Source organism: Tamandua tetradactyla, chromosome 24 (assembly GCF_023851605.1).
Source record: "Tamandua tetradactyla isolate mTamTet1 chromosome 24, mTamTet1.pri, whole genome shotgun sequence".
NCBI lineage: Eukaryota > Metazoa > Chordata > Mammalia > Pilosa > Myrmecophagidae > Tamandua > Tamandua tetradactyla.
This window is the reverse complement of record NC_135350.1, coordinates 22,206,981-22,226,967: the sequence shown is the minus strand read 5'-3', so window position 1 is coordinate 22,226,967 and position 19,987 is coordinate 22,206,981. Positions and strand designations below refer to the sequence as shown.

Sequence of the window (19,987 nt, the reverse complement as noted above, 5' to 3'; positions counted from 1 at the left end):
AGTTGTTTCTGAAATGGGGAATTGACTAGAAAAGAGCAAGAGGAACTCTCTGTGCTGTTAGAAGTTTTCCTTAACTTATTTTGGGTGGTGATTACCTGGGCGTACAAAATTGTTAAAACTCATCAAACACGTAAAAAACAAATAAATAATAGTGGGTAAAAAGGATAAAATAAATTGGGTTCTAAAATGATCATGGCAATGAATGCACAACTATATGATGATATTGTGAGCCATTGATTGTACTCCATATATAGAATATGTGTGTGAAGATGTGTCAATAAGAATACTTCTTAAAAAACTCATCAAACATGATCTGTGCATTTGTTCTGTGCAAATTGTACTTCTATAAAATTTTAAGAACAGCCAATAAAGACATAAATATCTTTAAGGAAAGACATCAATGGTCCTATGGTCTAGAGTAAAATTAAGCACTGAAGAAGAACAAGGTAAAGCATATAATTCTCCCCTGAGTCACAGGCATATTATTTGATCAGCTCTCACTCTCTAACACGGGGTGAATGTCCCAGGCATAGGAGAGCCTGTCCCCAGGCTAGGAGGCTTTTTTAAGGTAAAGGATGTCCTCATCTTGTGCTGGCACAAGCAGGTCTCCTTTACACACTGAAGGACCCATCCCCAGCTCAGGAAAGCAAGTTCTTACAATTATGAAATCAAGTCAAAAATATTAAAAGCATGGTTCTATTTGCAAGTGACCATTCAAAAACCCAAACTAGTTCAGTGTTCTAAATCTTGATAATGCTGTATTTACATGAATACCTTTATTCATATACAAATATCATTTGTGTTAATGTAATGACATTTGCATACACTGAATGTTTAAATTAATATTGTGTATAAAGCTACAGATCATGATTTCATTGGTATTAAAACAGCTATTATAGCTCCTGTGCATCATGCCAAATTCTTTGAAAGGTTAGTTCTGTCATGTTTTGTTTAATTTAAAAAAATTAAATGAGAAATTGTTTAGTTATAGACCATGTACATTAGCAGACTAAAACTCAACAAAAGGAAGCAGGAAAAATAACTATTGCAAGACAATAAAAAAAGTTGACATAAATTACATTTTGGCAGATTTGAAACTGATTCAACATTTTATAAAGAGCCAACTATTCTAGAATCATGCTCTTAGGATGATAAGGACTCTGGAATAATGAACAGAACTAAGGCTCATAAAGCTGGGATAGAGATGAAGTAGGCTGACATTTTTTATTTGATGCAAAAAAGAGAAGCTGAAGGAAGTTAATATATTGAATGCTTGTTCTGTTTCAGTCACCTTAGTAGACACTTTATGTATGTGGAGTCATTTAGTTATCCCAATATCCCTGCAAAATTGATGAGTAAACTGAGGCTGGGAGAAATTAAAGCTTGCTGAAGTTCCTATAGTGTACATATGGCAGGGCCAACTGACTCTAAGCCTGTGCTTTTGTAACAAATTCTATATTGCCAAAGAGGTATGAAGTGATGGACATTTCAAGGAAACACATTTCACCTTAACAGAAATAACGATTTTCCAATATTCAGTGTCATCTAATCAAAAAACAGGCCGTGTTGAGAAGTTGGGAACACTGTCAGTGGAGGTATGCAAGCAGTAACTAGAAGATCATCTCTTATGGGCACTATGAAAGCAATTCTATTTAGTGGGTACAAATTGGAAAAATGTCTTCCAAAGCTCTTTCTCAATCTATAACTAAAAAAAAAGTGGATTAGAGGATTTTAACTTGCCACTAATATCAAAATAAATAAATGGAAAATAAAGAATATAGCATTAAAACTTGCAATTCCCTTTGGTATCAGCAGTGCCATCTTAAATAGGCAGAATTTCTTCCTTTTGTGTGTCAGAAAATGTGGTTGCAGGTTAGCAAGACTGTTAAGAAATGTGCCCTGAATAACCATACTCATTTGGTGCAGTTCTTATTACTCTTTTAGGTGTTCAAAAGGAGAGAGCTTCTTAATCAACTTTGTTGTAGTGTTTTGGGTTTTTTTTTTAAATATTAAACTACATTAGGGCAGTGCAATGGTGGCTCAGTGGCCGAATTCTTGCCTGCCATGCTGGAGACCCAGGTTGGATTTTCAGAGCCTGCCCATGCAAAACAAAAAAATAAACTTCATTAAACTTGAGGAATTTACTGACAGTGAGGCAGCTGAGGTTAAAAAGTGAGTGCATTCCTATCACGATTAAAAATTCATTTACTGAAAACAATATCTTAAGCTACATTGATGGTAACCTAAAAATTCACCATAATAACAGTGGACATAAGGCAGTGATTTGCAGTTAATGATGTTTTCCATATTTTGTCGCATGTAGCAAAGGAAGAGATAGATGATTGAGGGCATGTAAAAATCTGACATTATCAGTTTGGTATTTTTCTTTATTATCTTTGGCCTGGTTTAGTTGTAAAATAATCTTGTATTTTTATAATGCATTCCAGTGCAAATAAATAGAAAATTATATCTCAATTAATGTATTTTTACGCAAACACGTATTTTTATTTTCTAAATTGGTCTTACCTTAGACAGAGTTCAGATTTAGGTTGTAAAGTTCCAGTTTGCATAACGTCCATCTTCATCCATCTTTATAAAACATTTGTTAACTTTTGACCCACTTTACCACCTATAAAAAAGGGCAAGTATATTTATTGTTGAAATAGGACCATAGATCTATCTACAGCTGTTTAGTTCTACCACATTTTGAAGGATGAAGGTTATTCTTACATTAAGTATTTATGGTGACCTGAAGGCTTTTATTTGTTTGTTTTGTTTTATGTTAAAACATACAAGCTAAAAAAGACATTTAACTGTGAGGTACAGCATTCATGTGAATTAAGAACTCAAGTTTAATTCCCTCTCTTTTCTCCCTATTTTTTTAAAAGTGTTTGAAACTGTAAACAACAAGGAGTTAAGGAGTCCATGCAGAGTCACAATTTTAAAAGTTGTTATCAGATGGTTGTTTTCCATTACTTTAGAATTTTTCTGGAGGAATAGAATTGCCTTTTTTGTATGATTCCTTTGTTTTTGTTACTGTAATCTTCACTTTGCTTGCCCTGATAGTGGGGTAAGCTGTTGTGTAATTTCTGTGAGACATTTTCTTCAGCTGGGGGTGAACGTGTAGAATAATAAGCATCACTCATCAGGTTTTCTTTTTTTGGTCATTGAGAGAGCAGTTTATGTTAATAATTTTTTAGTTATGCAAAATTAACACATTTAAATTCATACTTAATAAGTAGTTATGAAATTCAAATTCTGCAACATAAGGTTGTAAAATCCCAATGGAAATTTTCATATTGAAATTTCTGAGTTATTTAGGAGCACTAACTAAATTTTCTGTTGTAGTTACTTTTTAAAATAACAGTTTCGTATAGAAATTTGATATCACTGTGAATTTAATATTCATTTCAACTGCAGAAAGACACAAACCAGGCATGGCCACTGGAAAAAAAAAAAAGTATTATAGATGACCTTATAGACTTTCATCGTTTGGTGCTTGGATGATATCTAAGTACGTTTAGAAGGAATAATTGCGATATGATGGTTTTGCATTTAAGAGTTTTTTTCTTTTCTGTGATTTACATTTAAGAGTTGATATTTTCTTTTGCGTGTTTTACATTTAGGTGTTGATGTTTATTTTTAAATTCAACTTATCTTACATTTAAGAGTGGAGCACTAATGCTACTGAAAATATTAATTTCTATTTGTTTTAAGAAGAAGAAAGGAGAAAGATTCTACATTGCTAAAACCAGTGGTGGTTTCTTATATGAAAATCACACTAAAAGTTTGCAGTGCTTTGTGGGAATTACTTTTAGAAGTAGAATGTGTTTGTTCTTTCCTTATGGGATTGCAGATACCAGAAAACACATTGACCCTTATTACTTCTTGTACTTACAGATACTCATTTCAAAGAACTTCCAACTCTTCTCCATTGTGCAGCAAAATTTGGCTTAAAGAACTTGGCTACTCATTTGCTTCGATGTTCAGGAGCTACGTGGGCATCTCAGATGAAAAATATAGAGGGGTCCAACCCAGCACATATTGCTGAAAGGCATGGGCACAAAGAACTCAAGGAAATCTTTGAAGAATTTTCAGTAAGCTTCTTTGATTTTACTCTAAAACTGATTTTATAAATTATTTGTGTGTGTGTGTGAGCAAGTATACATTGCTGATTTGAAAATATGCCTTGCACATCTGGTTTGTACGTCTGTCAGTCCAGAGTCACCCATTGTCTTGAAAAGCATTTTGTAGATTATTCAACTTGTGTTTTTATCATCATTAACAATGGAGTATGACTCCATACTCCCATTCCTAAGCACCCCTTTCTGGAATCTACCTGGTCTTTCTGGCTTCTCTATAGCTTTTTGTTAGGGAAAAAAGATGGTGAGAGGAGAATAATAGCCAATTACTTTTACCATTTTGTTCAAAGTCCAAATAAGACAATGTAAGTTACAGGAAGACAAATTATTAATTATCACGTTAAAGGAATACATTTTGCTAGTTGTGGTAAGTTGCATAGTGACCCCCCAAGAGATGTTCATACCCTATTTCTGGAACCTCTTTATGTTACCTTATAAGACATAAAAGAAGAAGTAGAGGATGATGCATATATGATTAGATGAAAACTCTGGAGATTGGGAGATTGTTCTGGATTATCTAGGTGAGCCCTATATCCCATCAAAAACGTCCTTGCAAGAGACAGGCAGAAGGAGATTTGGCAATCAGGAGCAAACATCAGAGAAGAAGGCAATGCAACCACAGAGACGGAGTTTAGAGTGACACAGCCACAGGTCAGGGAATGCCAGCTGCCATCAGAAGCTAGAAGAGACAAGGAATGGGTTCTTCTCTCTAGCTTCTGGAAATAGCATAGCTCTGCCCACATCTTGATTTCAGGTTAATGATACTTATTTCAGATTTCTGGCCCCCATAATTGTGAGAGAATGTATTTCTGGGTGTTTAATCTAACAAATTCCTGGTAATTTTTACAACTAATTAGAAAGCCAATACCATGAATCATTCAGAGTCTTTTCCATAATTAAATTCATGTTGTTTAAATTTGTTTCTCTTATATGATTCCTTTTCTATCCCTGTTAAGAACCAGTTTCTTATGTAGATTGAAGTCCCAAATTTTAGAAGGCCCTTAGAGAATGTAAATCTTGTACAAATGCAATCACAGCAAGACTTTACAAGGAACAGGTAATATCTCAGTACATAAAACACACTTTGTGTTTCTGTAATCAAGTTAGAAGAGTTGTTTTCTGTTTATAACAAAGGTATGCACATTTTATCTAGAAAATGAATTGTACCCATTATGGCTTTTAGAAAAATGTAATAGAACAATTATTATGCAAGTGAGTGGTCAAAATTTGCCTTTGGGTTCTAAGAACAGAAATAATTGTATTGGCAATCAACATTTAATATGGGATATTGGATACTATAAGTAGCTTCTGGTTATTTTAGCATTTATTCTATTAGATTAAGTCAATTAATTAATATCAGACTTCTAAAGAATAATTGATATTTGTGCTTTCCAGAGAGTAAAATGGCAACCAATGTAACTTTTTCCCATTTTTAAGAAGTAGCAAAATAGTTATCAGAAAAGCATGAAAATACATTATCTGTAATTACAGTTAACTGCAGATCTTTTTTGTTTGTTTCAAAATAAGTACAGAACATGCAGATTTGTAATAAAATTAATAGAGCGGCTATACCCTTCAAATCAGAAATAAGCATTATTTTTATTTCTGGAAGGATTTTAGATAGTGATTCACACATATGTTGATACTTAACTAGTCCTAGTAACTAGTCCTTCCAGTGAATACATTCATTTTAGCAAGTATCCATTGTATAAGGTTCTTGACAAGTGCAACATGGTATCTATCTCGTGTAAGTAAATGGGTCAATTCAGCCTTGGATATTTTCCCATGGTACTATTATACAATGGTATCTAGCTGCCTGCCTCCAACTGCCTACAACCCTATTGAATTTCTAGCCACTGGTAGACTTGTTAAAAATTTCCCTAGAAGTGTCAACATTCATTCTAAGATAAACGCTGATTTTCAAAGAACGATTGTTCTGCTTCTGACTCTTCAGTGGGGTTCAGCTTTTGACAGGTACAGCTCCATGCAAATTACCTGTGCTCCATAAATAACGTAATGCTAAATAATGATGACAGTAGGTATAAAGTCACGTGGGACATCATTTTTTTTCTTTCATATCCTCTGGGTATTTATACCTTTGCTAATGCACTAATAGCACCGAGAAAAGTCCTTTGCTTTCATTTACTTTACTGATTATTCACTTCTTTATAGTGGCTGCATTCTAATTTTACAGAATTGTATTTGTTAACTGTTCTATGATATCTGATGAATGATTTTATGTATTTTGTCTCTTTGTAAACTGTTAAATTTGACAGAATGTCTATAGTAGACATTGCCATTATAGGTAGAATAGGTAAATTGTTTCATAAATTCTGCTGTCAACCAGGGAGTGACCATAGCTGTTGAAAGTCTTTAAGTGAATTTTATGGATGTGGATGGTTTCGGGTACAATAATTTTGCAAGCTACTAAAAGCATTTTAGCAAATATATTGTTAAGGAATTGGAAACATGCATTTAGATAGACCCACATGGAAAATTGTGTTCCCTCGTTGGTTTTTCTCCCACATAAATCGTTTTGCTAATTGTCAATTTTATTTGAAACAAATCCAGAAATCAAGTCTTCTTCAGTGAAAGTATGCCAGGTAACCACATGGTGACATTATATATTCTAAATTGCTGTAACCATGTCTTTTCAAATGTGTATCTGAATCTGATAGAGGAAAAACTGTGTAATCTTACCATGCTGCTAAATCCTTTTTTGTTACTTTAACAGTATTTATGTAGCTTTAGTTTTATAATCACATTATGATAAATCCATTACCCCATATGTGTTTAAATTTTCCATGAACTATTGTTTGAGAATAGTTAAAAGGAATAGATATTCTTTCAAGTTTGAAGTTTATAATCCACCAATGAAACACACTTCTGTACTGAAGAAATGTATAATTTTCTATTCAAGCATATTTTACTCCCAAGTGATTAACTACTCTATTCAATTCTCCTTAATCTTCCACCTGTGAAACATTGTTCATTTTAGAATCTTTTGGGGGGTTACAATACAGTGAGTTTGGGCATCATTGAATAAAGTGGGTAGAAACAAGAAACGAATTCCAGATTTTTAAAATTCAGAAGCAAATATAAATATTAGCAATCATTCAGAAACCAGCTAGTGCTATCCATATCTTAGTGTTAGGCAAAAAAAAAAAAGGTAAAAGACAGAAGTAGTGTCTCAAATCACATTCCATACATTTCTTCATGACATGTTTTCCTTTGAGAGTTTAATAATTCATACAAAGATTATGAATAGAGTCTCTTCATTATCAGGTTTTGATAAAGTTATCTAATTGACACCTACATTTCTATAATATTTTCAGTATAGTTATTGGATATAACCATAAATATTCCTATAATGCATAAAATCTTTCATATAACTACTCATATTTCATTCTTGGTCAGTATATTCTCTGAGAATTAACATGAATGATGGCTGGACAAAAAACAAAGAGATTAGTATTTAAATCTCCAACTGAGTATGAATCATAAATCATTTAATAGAATTCTTGAGGAAAGCTCAGACTATTTCAGGTTACAGATAATATTAATGGTTACTTCAGACTTTCAAAAATTATCTTTTAAGTAAAAAATACATGAAAAAAAAGAAAAGATACTGGAACTTGATTAAGTGTTTTTTCATGAATCTAGATAAAATATACAGCAAACATTAGGACATGTTTAAGCAAAATAGTATAAGTAACATTTCCTTGCATTGGCTCCCGGATTTCCCCCCTCCATCCTCAACAGTTTAAAACACTAAATGAAATAATTGCGTCAATGTATAAATAGAGAGAAACAATAACTCTTCCTCTGTTGACTGGCTGTGAAGTTGAAAACCAAAGATGTTTACTTGGTCATAATATCCAGATAGCATCTTTTTTATTTTACCACACTGTCCATTCATGTAGATCTTAATCATAAATCTTCATCACGAAAATGTAAGAAATAGGCAAATCTGCTTTCCTTGCATCTTTATGAGCTGGCTTTTCAGGAGGATTTTTGGCTGGGGATCTTTCCATCATTCACTGCCTGGGATGGAATTCCTTGACATCTTGCTGTCACTGACCTGCCTGATACTGCTCTTGGTCCATGTGGATAGTGGACTGGTGTGTGTGGGTGGGAGGGTGGGAGTCTGTGACCCTCTAGTAACTGGATGACAGAAAATGACCTCGGATATTTTTCAAATGGCCAAGAGTTTGGAGTAAAAGTAAAGAGAATAGGTATTGAAGTCCTTAGAGCATTCCAAATATAGAACAATGCTTGACTGCCTGTTTTAGTTTGTTAAAGCTGCCAGAATGCAAAATACCAGGATTGGTCGACTTTTATAAATGAGATTTGTGAAGCCACAAGTTTACAGTTCCAAGGCATTTAAAATGTCCAAACTAAGGCATCCAGAGAATGATAACTTGGCTCTGAAGAAAGGCCAATGTCTGTCACATGGGAAGACATGTGGCTGGCATCTGCTGGTTCCTGTTTCTGGTTTGTGATTGCTTGCAGTGTGTGATTCCAAGGACTTGCTGTCTAAGCATCTGTGAGTCCTGACTTAGCTGCTCCAGGGCAAAACTCTGGGTTTTGCTTCTTAGCTTAGCATCTCATGGAAAGGCACACGGTGACATCTGCTGGGCTCTGGTTCCTGTTTACCTTCTGTTGACTCTCACAGCTCCTGATATCTCCTGGAACTTCTGCATTTCTAAACATCTGTGTCTAAGTTTTCTTTAAAATGTTTCCCTGTGTCGGCTCTTTTAAGGACTTCAGTAAACTAATCAAGACCCACCTAGGATAGGTGGAGTCACATCTCCATCTAATCCAAAGGCTACATCCACAGTTGGGTGTGTCACATCTCCATGGAAATAATCTAATCAAAAGGCCATGCCTATGGTTGGGGATGTCACATGGAAACAACCTAATCAAAAGGTTCCACCCTACAATATTGAATCACGATTAGAAGAACAAGGCTTTTCTGAGGTACATAACAGTTTCATATAGACTAACACAGAATTTATTGCTCAGATGATGGGCTTTGTTTCCAGACCAGTGAACACTGACTCTTCTTGATCCTTTATTTGTCCTATTCCCAGCATTGTTCATATGGCATATATATATATATATTTTTCAAGTAGATTGTCTTCATTTAATATAGTAGTATACAAGTATACTTATAAACAGCAATATACCCTGCTTTGTCTAGGTGGGTTTTTTTCATCTAAGTCCAGAAATTTCTAATGGATTCCCCTCCATAACTCTCACTTCCTTGTTGGGTGCTTGGAAGGTGCTCAGCATGAATTTATTCATTGATGGTGAAGAAGGAATGCACCACATTTAAGGATATGCGTGAGCTCACTTACTCTATAAAATATCTCAACAAAGTTTCATATTTTAAATAAAATAATTGGTCATATTCTGTTCATATTCAGAATTTCTTTTTAGTTTAGTTTCAGAGACTTCATGGATAAATAGCCCAACTTCTGTCTTCAGCATGTATTTTTAATAGGCCAGTCTACAGTGAATTTTAGAATTCTGTTCTTTATTCAATATTGATATTCTGTTAGGACTGAGGAAACTGGAGCAAGTCACATAACTGCACTTGACTGCCTACATTACAAATTTATGTTTCAGTTGTGTTTTTGGAGCTCCTTAGCAATCTCTTTTTAAAATCCCATTAAACGCACCATAGCAGCTATTACAGAGTTTTTCCCTTTCCAAGTCCTCAAACCCAGCTCTGATGCCCTAACTCTGAAGCTCTAAACATCCTATAAAAGCTCCCTCAACTCTCCTTTCTTCTTTGTCACATTTTCCATCTTTTCCTTCTCACAGGGCTTGGGAGTCAGCCAGGTCTGCATTTGAATTCTAATTACTTCAAATACCGAGTGTGTATCCTTGGGCAACCACTTTATTTCCTCTCAGTGTCAGTTTCTTTATCTACAAAATGGATAAAAAGTAATGCCTTACAGGGTTGTTTTTAGGATTTGTTGAAATAAATGTGAGAGCATTCAATATATAGTAGAGCTACAACAAATGATACTGCATTCATCTTAATTTCTTTTGATTTATTGTTAGTCATATGAACTCTAGACCTTGACATCAATCATACTCTCTCTTCCTCTTCCACCATTAATCTCTCCCATTATACTGACTCTTCCCTGAATATGTTTAAATCTGATATTTAGACTCCCCAACAGCCCTGCTTTCTTTTCAAGCTTTCTTTTTCAATACCAAAATTAACTGAAAGAGTGGTCTATATCAGCTACCTCTTTATTTCACTCATTTCTTTCCTTCTAATGACCAAAACTTTGCATTCAGCTTATTACTGATACTGCTCTGTCAAAGGGCATAAATAACCTATCATAGATTAGGTCCAGTAGATTCCACCTTTGACTTCCTTTGGCTCAAACTTCTGCCCTGATTTCCCTGATTTCCTGAGTCTACCGACCCCCTTGCAGTTTCCTTCCCTTACCCCATCAGATCAGGTTCTTTTTGCATGCTCTTTTCTATGCGATTGATAACTATATCACTGTCTCTTACCTGGTTCTTTTTCATGTCTTAAGATTCTAGTTTCAATTTGCAAGGTAGATGTTTCCACATGGGTGTATTACAGGGATCTAGTTCTCAACATACCCAAATGATCCTTTTCCCCAATTCCAGTTAGTGGTATAATTATCTCCTTTTTGAGTTGGTCTTAAACCTGAAAGTAATTTTCGATTCCTCAAAAATGATAGCAATAGTTACCATGTATGTAAACTCACCGTGTAACCAACCCTGTGTGAAACATTCTTATTCCATTATCTCATGTAAGCACCCAAACAAGCATATGACTACATTGCTTGCTCTTTTGTTCAGATGAGGAAATAGATTCCTAGAGATGATATAACTCGTCCAAGGTTACCCAGCTAATAATATCAGGGTTGAATAAACTCAGAGACCATTCTCATAGCCTCTCTATGTGTGCTCTCTATGCCTCCCTCTCTTTTACACAATCTCCATCCAGACCATCAGTTTGTTCACCATAACTTGACAGTATAGAATTCTTGTTCCCTCATTTTCTCTGCGGCTCCTTTGGATAGTGCCTTCATCATCTCTGTTTTGGTCTGGTATCTTGAAGAACTCTCCTACTTGTTCTTTCTTTCCAGTTTGTTGTGGCATCAATTCATCCCATACCCAGCTGCCTCCTGAGGACACTCTATAGTATAGCCCAACGCACCATTTTCACCTCATCTGTTTTTTTTAAACAGTTTTATTCACACACCATACAATCCATCCAAAATGTATAATCAGTGGCACTTGGTGTAATCTCAGGGTTGTGCATTCATCACCACAATCATTTTGAGAACATTTTCATTACTCCAAGAAGAAAAGCCCATATCCCTTATTTCCTCTATTAATAACACTTAGTATTAGTTTGGTATTTTTGTTAGACTTGATGAAAATATATTACAATATTACTATTAACTAAAGTCCATTGTTTTACTTAAGTTTATTTTTTTAATCATATACTGCTCTATTACTAACACTTTGTAATAGTAATGAACATTTTTTCTAGTTCATGGAAGATAATTTTTATATTTGTCTGTTAACCACAGACATCATCTACAACAAGTTTCACTATATTATACATCCCATGTTTTGTCCTCTCACTTTCCTTCTAGTAACATACATGACCCTAAACATCCCCTTTCAACCCAATTGCATCCATAATTCAGTGCATCTAATTACACTCACCATAATGTGCTACCATCACTGCTGTCCATTTCCAAACATTTGCAATCAACCTAATAAAAATTCTGGGGCCATGTGATGGTGGCTTAGTGTCAGAATTCTCGCTTGCCATGCTTGAGACCTGGGTTCGATTCCCAGTGCCTGCCCATCCAAAAAAAAAAAAAAAAAAAACTGAATGATGAGAACTTCTGAACAAATTAAGCATCAGCTCTCCATTCTCTATCCTCATTCTATCTCCTGGTAGCCTACACTCTAGATTTTAACTCCATAACTTTGCTCATTATAATTCGTTCATTTTAGTGAGATGTACAATATCTGTCCTTTTGTGTGCGGCTTATTTCACTCAACATCATGTCCTCAATGGCATGATGTTTATTCATTCGTCCATGTTGTTGTATTCATCAGGATTTCATTACTTTTTACAGTTGAATAATATTCCATTGTGAGCATATACCACATTTTTTTTATCCACACATCAGCTAATGGACACTTGGATTGCTTCCATCTTTTGACAATTATGAATAATACTGCTTTGAATATTGGTGTGCAGATGACTGTTTGGGTTCCTGCCTTCAGTTTTTCTAAGTACATACTTAGCAGTGGGATTGCTGGATCATATGGCAATTCTATACTTAGCTTCCTCAGGAATTGCTAAACTGTTTTCCACAGTGGCTGCACTATTCTACACTCCCATGAATGCTCCTATTTCTCCACATCCTTTCAACACATTTAGCTTTCTGTTGTTGTTGTTGTTTTTTTTTAATGGTAGCATTCTAGTAGGTGTGAAATGATATCTCATTGTAGTTTTGATTTGCATTTCCTTAATAGCTAGTGATGTTGAACATCTTTTCATGTACTTTTTAGCCATTTTTATTTCCTATTTGGAGAAATATCTATTCAAGTTCTTTGCCCATTATTAAATTTGATTGTTTGTCTTTTTATTGTTGAGTTGTAAGATCTCTTTATATATTCTGGATATATTAAATCCTTATTGGATATGTGGTTTCCAAATATTTTCTCCGATTGAGTAGTTTGCCTTTTATTTCTCTTTGTATGCTGTATGGTGGGGGTCACATTTCATTCTTTTTCCATGTGAGTATCCTGTTATTGAAGCACCATTTGTTGAATTTTTGTTTGGTTGATTTTTGTTTGTTTGCTTGTTTGTTTGTTTGCTTGGGAAGTGCGTGGGCCAGGAATCAAACCTGGGTCTCTCTCATGGCAGTTGAGAATTCTACCACTGACTATCCTTGCATCCCCTGAGTAGGCTACCATTTCACCCTGTTGACAAAGCCCTTTGAAACACAGAAGTATTTAATTTTGAGGAGGTCCCATTTATCTATTTTTTTCTTTCATTGGTTGTGCTTTAGGTGTAAAGTCTAAGAAACTACTGCCTACCACAAGATTTTGAAGAGGCTTGGTTACATTTTCTTCTAGAAGTTTTGTAGTCTTGGCTCTTATATGTAGATTTTTTATCCATTTTGAGTTAATATTTTAATAGGATATGAGATAGGGGTCCTTCTTCATTCTTTTGTATGTGGATATCCAATTCTCTCAACACCATGTTGAAGAGACTTCCCTGTCCCAGTTGAATGGCTTTGACAGCATTGTCAAAAATCAATTGACTTTAGAATGCCTGCCTTCCATGCGGGACACCTGGGTTTGATTCCCAGACTGTGCACCCCCTGCAAAAAAAAAAAAAAATCAATTGAGCATATATGTGAGGGTCTATTTCTGTGCTCTTTCAACTGGATTTCATTGATCAATATATGTATCTTTATCTATATTGATCAATATATCTATCTATATCTGTTTTTAACACTATAGGTTTGAAATAAGTTTTAAAGTCAATAAGTATGAGAACCCTCACTTCACTATAATTTCTCAAGATGTTTTTTTGCTATTTTGGGCCCCTTACCCTTCTAAATAAATTTGATGATTGACTTTTCCATTTCTTCAAGTAGGCTCTTGAAATTTTGATTGGGGTTGTGCTGAATCTGTAAATCAATTTGGTAGAATTGTCATCTTAACAATATTTAGTTTTCCAGTGCGTGAACACAAAATGTACTTCCATTTACTTTAGTCTTCTTTGATTTCATTTGGCAACGTTTTGTGGTTTTCTGTATTTGGGTCTTTTATATCGTTGGTTAAATTTATTTCTAATTATTTGATTCTTTTACATATAGGACCATGTCATCTGCAAACAGTGAAAGTTTTTCTTCTCCAATTTAGATCCCTTTATTTCTTTTTCTTGCTGAATTCCTTTAGTTATAACTTCCAGCACAATGTTGAATAAAAGATAAAAGTGGTGACAATGGGCATTATTGTGTTGTTCTAGGTTTTAAAGGGAAAGTGTTTAATCTTTCACAACTGAGTATGATGTTAGCTGTGGTTTTTGTTTTTGTATTTGTATTTTTCATATATGTCCTTTAATGTGATGTGGAAGCTTCCTTTTATCCTATCTTTTAAAGTGTTTTTATCAGGAAAGGATGGTGGATTTTGTCAAATGTCTTTTCTATATCAAATGAGATGATTGTGTGGTTTTCCCCCACATTTGTATTACATGAACTGATTTTCTTCTGTTGAACCATCATTTCATTCATGGAATAAAACCAACTTGATTGTGGTGTATAATTCTTTTAATGTGCTGTTGGATTCAATTCACAAGTGTTTTGTTGAGGATTTTTCTGTCTATATTTATTAGAAAAGTTATATGTAATTTTCTTTTCTTGTAGTTTCTTTATCTGCCTTTGCCATTAGGGTGATGTTGGCTTCACAGAATGAATTAGATAGTGTTCTTTCCTCCTCTATTTTTTTTTTGGTGAATTTGAGCAGGATTACTATTAGTTCTTCTGGAAATCATTGGTAGAGCTCACCTATGAAGACGTCTGTTCCTGAACTTTTCTTTATTGGGATGTTTTTGATGACTGTATCAATCTCTTTACTTGTTAGTGATTTACTGAGGTCTTCTATTTCTTCTAGAATCAGTGTTCACCTTGTCTTTTATTTCATATCTCAGCAGCCAAGTTCTACTTGTCCTTCCTTCAAGTCATTATTTCAAACTGTTACTTCTACTTAGAACTCCCTTTCTCCTAAGTAAAATATCCTGATTTCTAAATCATGGCCAAATCTCAGTTCAAATTCAACTACTCCAAGAAGTTTTCACAGAAGGAGGCTGCACATGAACTCTAATCTCCATTATACATCATTAATCTCCATTATAAAGTTTAGCACGTGCTAGGAATACTGTGTGATAGAGCCTGAGGGCAGGTGCTATAGACCTACCTGCCTCAATCTAAATATTGACTCTGCTCATTTGTAGCCATGCACACTTTGATATATCACTATCTCTCTGTGTCTGAGTTTCCTCCTCTATAAGTAGAGATTAAAATAATGCCTTTCTTCATAGCACTGTCATGAAAATTAAATGTAAATACATATAAAACATATAGAATGATAACTAGCAAATAAAAAGCACTCAATGAAATTTAGATAATTATGTATTGTTCTCCTGTAGTTTTGCCATGGATGGTCCTTTTCAGTTCTTCTGTGGGGCTAATTACAATTTAAAGTAAACACTGGTGAAAGGTTTTTGTTTTCCCCCATGTCTTTCTGTCCAATAGATTATGAATTCTGCGAGGTCAAGAACAGTTTGATATTGTTTATCATATATCTTCAGTACCTAACAGTTTTTGGCAAATAGAGGTTCACTAAGTATTTGTTGAATGAATGAATGAATGAATCATTGATTTTGTCAACCTTTTGGTTCTGAGAGACAACTACCATGCTCTGTTTATTCTCTATTTCCCATTGCAGCTAACATAATGTCTCCCAACTTTTATATTATAAACGTTTACTGAATAATATTGAAGCTACTTCTCTAAGAAAAATTTATCAAGCTGTTTTTTGGATAACTTTATTCAAGATAAAAAATAAATGTTATTTTCCTATAGTTCTTTCAGTGAAGTGACTATGGGAAAATAAAATTCTGATAGAAGAATTATTAAACAAAACAGACAAACAATAAAAAAAAACAAATCTGGTATCTTCCAGGAACTTACCGTTAGTGAAAAAGGCATTTAAAGCTGTTCATTATTATAGTATAAGTGGTTTTGAACTTAGCAAATATTCTAGTGTTTTAGTGTCAATACCCACACTTAATCTTCTTGAAACTTTCTCCAAATCCTCCACAAACAACTTTCCTCTTATCCTTTAAGAACTAGATTCGGGCCAACACGATATATTAAAACATTTTCTACCATATTACCCATCATTTCGTGAAGTATCTAGAGCTATTTTGTGACTTTATATTTCTCTAACTAAAATGTATTTTACTAGAGACAATATATCTAAATTTTCCAGGTTTCTAATTTGTAAAAATATTTCTCTAATAACACTGGACATTTACATCACACGGAACACTTGAAATTATATGTGTTTGCTATTTTATGGCAAATGACAGGGAAAGAAAAAGAGATCATGTACCTCTCTCGTGATTATCAGATAATTAAACAATTTCATTTCACATTTGGTATTGTTTAATAGATTTTACAGCCAGTAACTTTGATTACTGAACACCAGGATAGTATTTATTGCATTTGCTAACTAATACCACAACTATTGAGAATTAGTTAAATAAATGGTTTTGAATAGTGGAATTACAAATAAATTTGGGGCAAGTCTTCAAGGACATGCATGTGGAAATACACAGCTGAAAAAATATCCAGGATCAGGGCAGGTGATTGAAGATACTTGAAGATACCTGCTTGTGAGGCAAAGATGTCTACAAAACTATGCATGATATAAGAACTATACTGGAAATTAATGAGTACCTTGATAATGAGGAGCAGAAAAAAATGAGTACTAACTCTAGAAGAATGGCAAGAAAATTGAGTGAGCTGCATCATTTCATTTCATCAAGAACAAAGACATCAACTATCAAAGAAGCATTTGAATACTTTTCTTAATGACAAGAGTAGACTCAGGATATTTTATCTTCTTTGTGGAAGAGCAGTTGAGATGAGATGGTTTGCAGACTTGGGACACAGCATGGTTGGTGTGGGGATCAGTGAACTTGGGTTTGGAGAATTTTTTACAGAGCAGAATCTTTCTTATAGTAGAACCAACTTCTGAGATTTCTGTAGCCAAAGTAATTAAGAGTTCTTCAGGGAAGAAATGTTGCAGCATTTTTATATTTCCAGTGTAAATATTGGCAAATTTGACTGGATTTGGGAGAGAGGAGCCTTAGTTGCTGTTAATCCAAGCAGTTGAGAACACTGTGATGATATAATGTTGTCCCCAACAAGAAGAGGATCCCAGTGCCTCACGTCTGTTGTATCTTATGGTTCAGCTAACCATGGAGGCCCCCCATTTTATATTCCAGACACTGAAATTAAAAGGCTGTTTGACACAAAATGCAGTATTCATTGTCTTGAGAAGGTTGATACTTTTGAAGAATGTCATAAAAGTTGACTACATATTTGAAAAGTTGTATCTATTTGCAGAAAAGTCCAGCACATCAACATGTTTATGAACAATTGAAAGATCGTGCTCAGGCATGAAAATATATGTCTAAAATTTCATTTACCAATCACATCACAGATCTTTGTTCAAAAATGCATATAACTTTTTAGAGAAAAACACATAATAACATGCTTAAAGTGACTACCTTTTGGAGGAGAGTGTAGTTAGGGGTATAAGCAGACTGCTTGTCCGTTTTGCTTATAGATTATAAAAATTTTTTACCATAAGCATGTATTACTTCTTTAATTAATATATAAAAGAGAAATGCAAGGTATATAACAAAGACATATGAAAGAGAAGAATTAACATTGAGTATAATATTTTAATATGGTGTAAGGTAAAAAGAAAATAATTAAGAACTCATATAAAATAATAATTTTTACTATAAACACTCCTTATGCATACTTTTTCAAGTTTTGTCTCATTATATAACAATTTTATATGAAAGAAAATTAAGAAACAAATTAAAAATTTAGTTAAATGGACTAATTTATATGGAACCAAGTGTTTTTCCTAAATTGCAAAATTTTTACAAATTTTAAAATTTATTTTTTTCCTGAGTTTGGAGGGCTTTTGTTTCCTCTGTTGATTTTGTTTAAATGATAGTCTTATGAAGTATGGTGAATTCAGACTCATGATTATTCACTATGAGAGTTTAGATTAAAATCTGTTTTTCATTAACACATTTTGCTAAATCAAACATTACCCCCTAACTGCTTACCTAATGTCTAATTGGTTTTGATTACTTAACTCATGTTAATAGAATGGTGTATTTTATTAAAAATATATTATTTGTGAAAAAAAAATCCAAGATCAGAATGGAAGTTAAGGAAAACAGAGACATATAGTAGTTTTGACTTTCCTTGCTTATAAACATTCACTATTCAATTATGAATTGGCCGTTTACATTAAATCTACAGATTCAAGATCCTTGAAATTAGTGGCTTTGTTCCTATAACATCACCTGAAAGGCATCATAAAGTTCATCTAGTCCAATGTCATTCTTTTGTACCATATAGATCTGACATACAGAAAGGAAGGGAAAGAAGAGGAGATAAACTAGTCTTTATTGAGCATTTCTGTGTCACACATTATGCTGGATGATTTCACACTCAATCAATTATAACTCCATTTTAAAGATGAGAAAATTAAACTTCAAACAGAATGTCATTTACTTGAGGTAATCTGGTGGGGCGGATTCTCAACCAAGCCCAACTATCTTCCATTTAATGTGTTTTTAAACAACTCCATATCTGTTTTCCTTGCAATTGAATATCATTAGCTGTCATTAGTCATCTTTATTATTTATATTCTAGTAACACACAGAATACATCAATAATTCTATTTACTGACTCTTATAATATATGAAAAAATTATGATTGTGAGCATTAAAACAAAGGACCCAAAGAGGAGAAAAAGCTGTCCCTGCATGAATGAAAAGAACTTAAATTAAATTGGGAAATATATTTACATTTTGATGTCTTAAATTTTTGTTTCACTCTTTTTATTTTAAAAAAGTCTTGTAGTAGCAAATATATGAGTTTATTCTCAAAGCAATTATGGGCAAATATTTTATCCTGGATTATAGTATATTATATTCAAATGAAACAAAGTTTAATGAAGCAGCAAATAGTCATTTCTGGTGGGAGTTAGATTTGTCTGGAAAAAAGCTGTTATGATGTTTTGTGGGAAAGCACATAGATTCAATTCCTGGCTACAATTGCATTTGCAGTTAATGGAAGAAGGTATTTCTGTATAAAAAAAGAAAATGTGTAATAAGGTCTCTCCATAAAACATGAATGCTTAAGGCTGAAGCCCCTTGGTGGCAGTGTACTTTTCTGAGCAAAAACCTCAGGCAAAAGGAATGGTGTTATTGGTGCTGAATGACAAAGTGATAGCTAGTGTCCCACTAGGTGATGAAACGGATGAACATAACATGTCCAAAACACCTACATTACTATGAAAAATCCCAGATATGGAAGGTAATGTCATGAGTGAAGCAATTGAAATCACATGTAATTTGTTCTAAGAAGGTAAACCATGATTAGGATTGTAAAGGGAAGAGTTGAATGGAGAAAAATGGAGGATGTGCCTTGCATCTGAGTGAAGGGAATGAAATCTGAACAGAAGTCCGATGTAAACTCTGACTTCTTGGAACCAGTCATGCTATGGGATTTTCTTCATGACACACATATGATCCTTTGACTTTATTATATTATAAACAATAATGACCCAAGAAGAACCCTATATCTATTTTATTTGGCTTTAGCATTTTATATGGATTTTAATGAAATATGTATCGAAATTTGTTTTTAGAGCTCCAGAGCCCATGTATATATCAGTGGTAGGTATTTTTAATTATTATTTTATTGAGATATATTATATATTCACATACCATATAATCATCCAAAGTGTACAATCAGTGGTTCATAATATCATCTTATAGCTGTGCATTCATCATTATAATGGATTTTTGAACATTTTCATTACTCAAAAAAAAGAATAAAAAATGAAAATTTTTATTTTTATTTTTATAAAAATAAAAGTAAAGAATACCCCAAATATCCCATACACCCATCCCCTTATTGTTTATTTAT

General features: G+C 33.7%; 1 protein-coding gene across 4 annotated transcripts in view; it reads left to right on the top strand.

The window, feature by feature from the left end:
- BANK1 (B cell scaffold protein with ankyrin repeats 1) overlaps positions 1-19,987 on the top strand; it is a 327,436-nt gene that overhangs the window by 140,936 nt on the left and 166,513 nt on the right. For all 4 annotated transcript variants that reach the window (XM_077142683.1, XM_077142682.1, XM_077142680.1 and 1 more), the window contains one exon: positions 3,901-4,097. In XM_077142683.1, the coding sequence (XP_076998798.1) occupies positions 3,901-4,097 (197 nt within the window). The remainder of the gene's footprint in view (positions 1-3,900; positions 4,098-19,987) is intronic.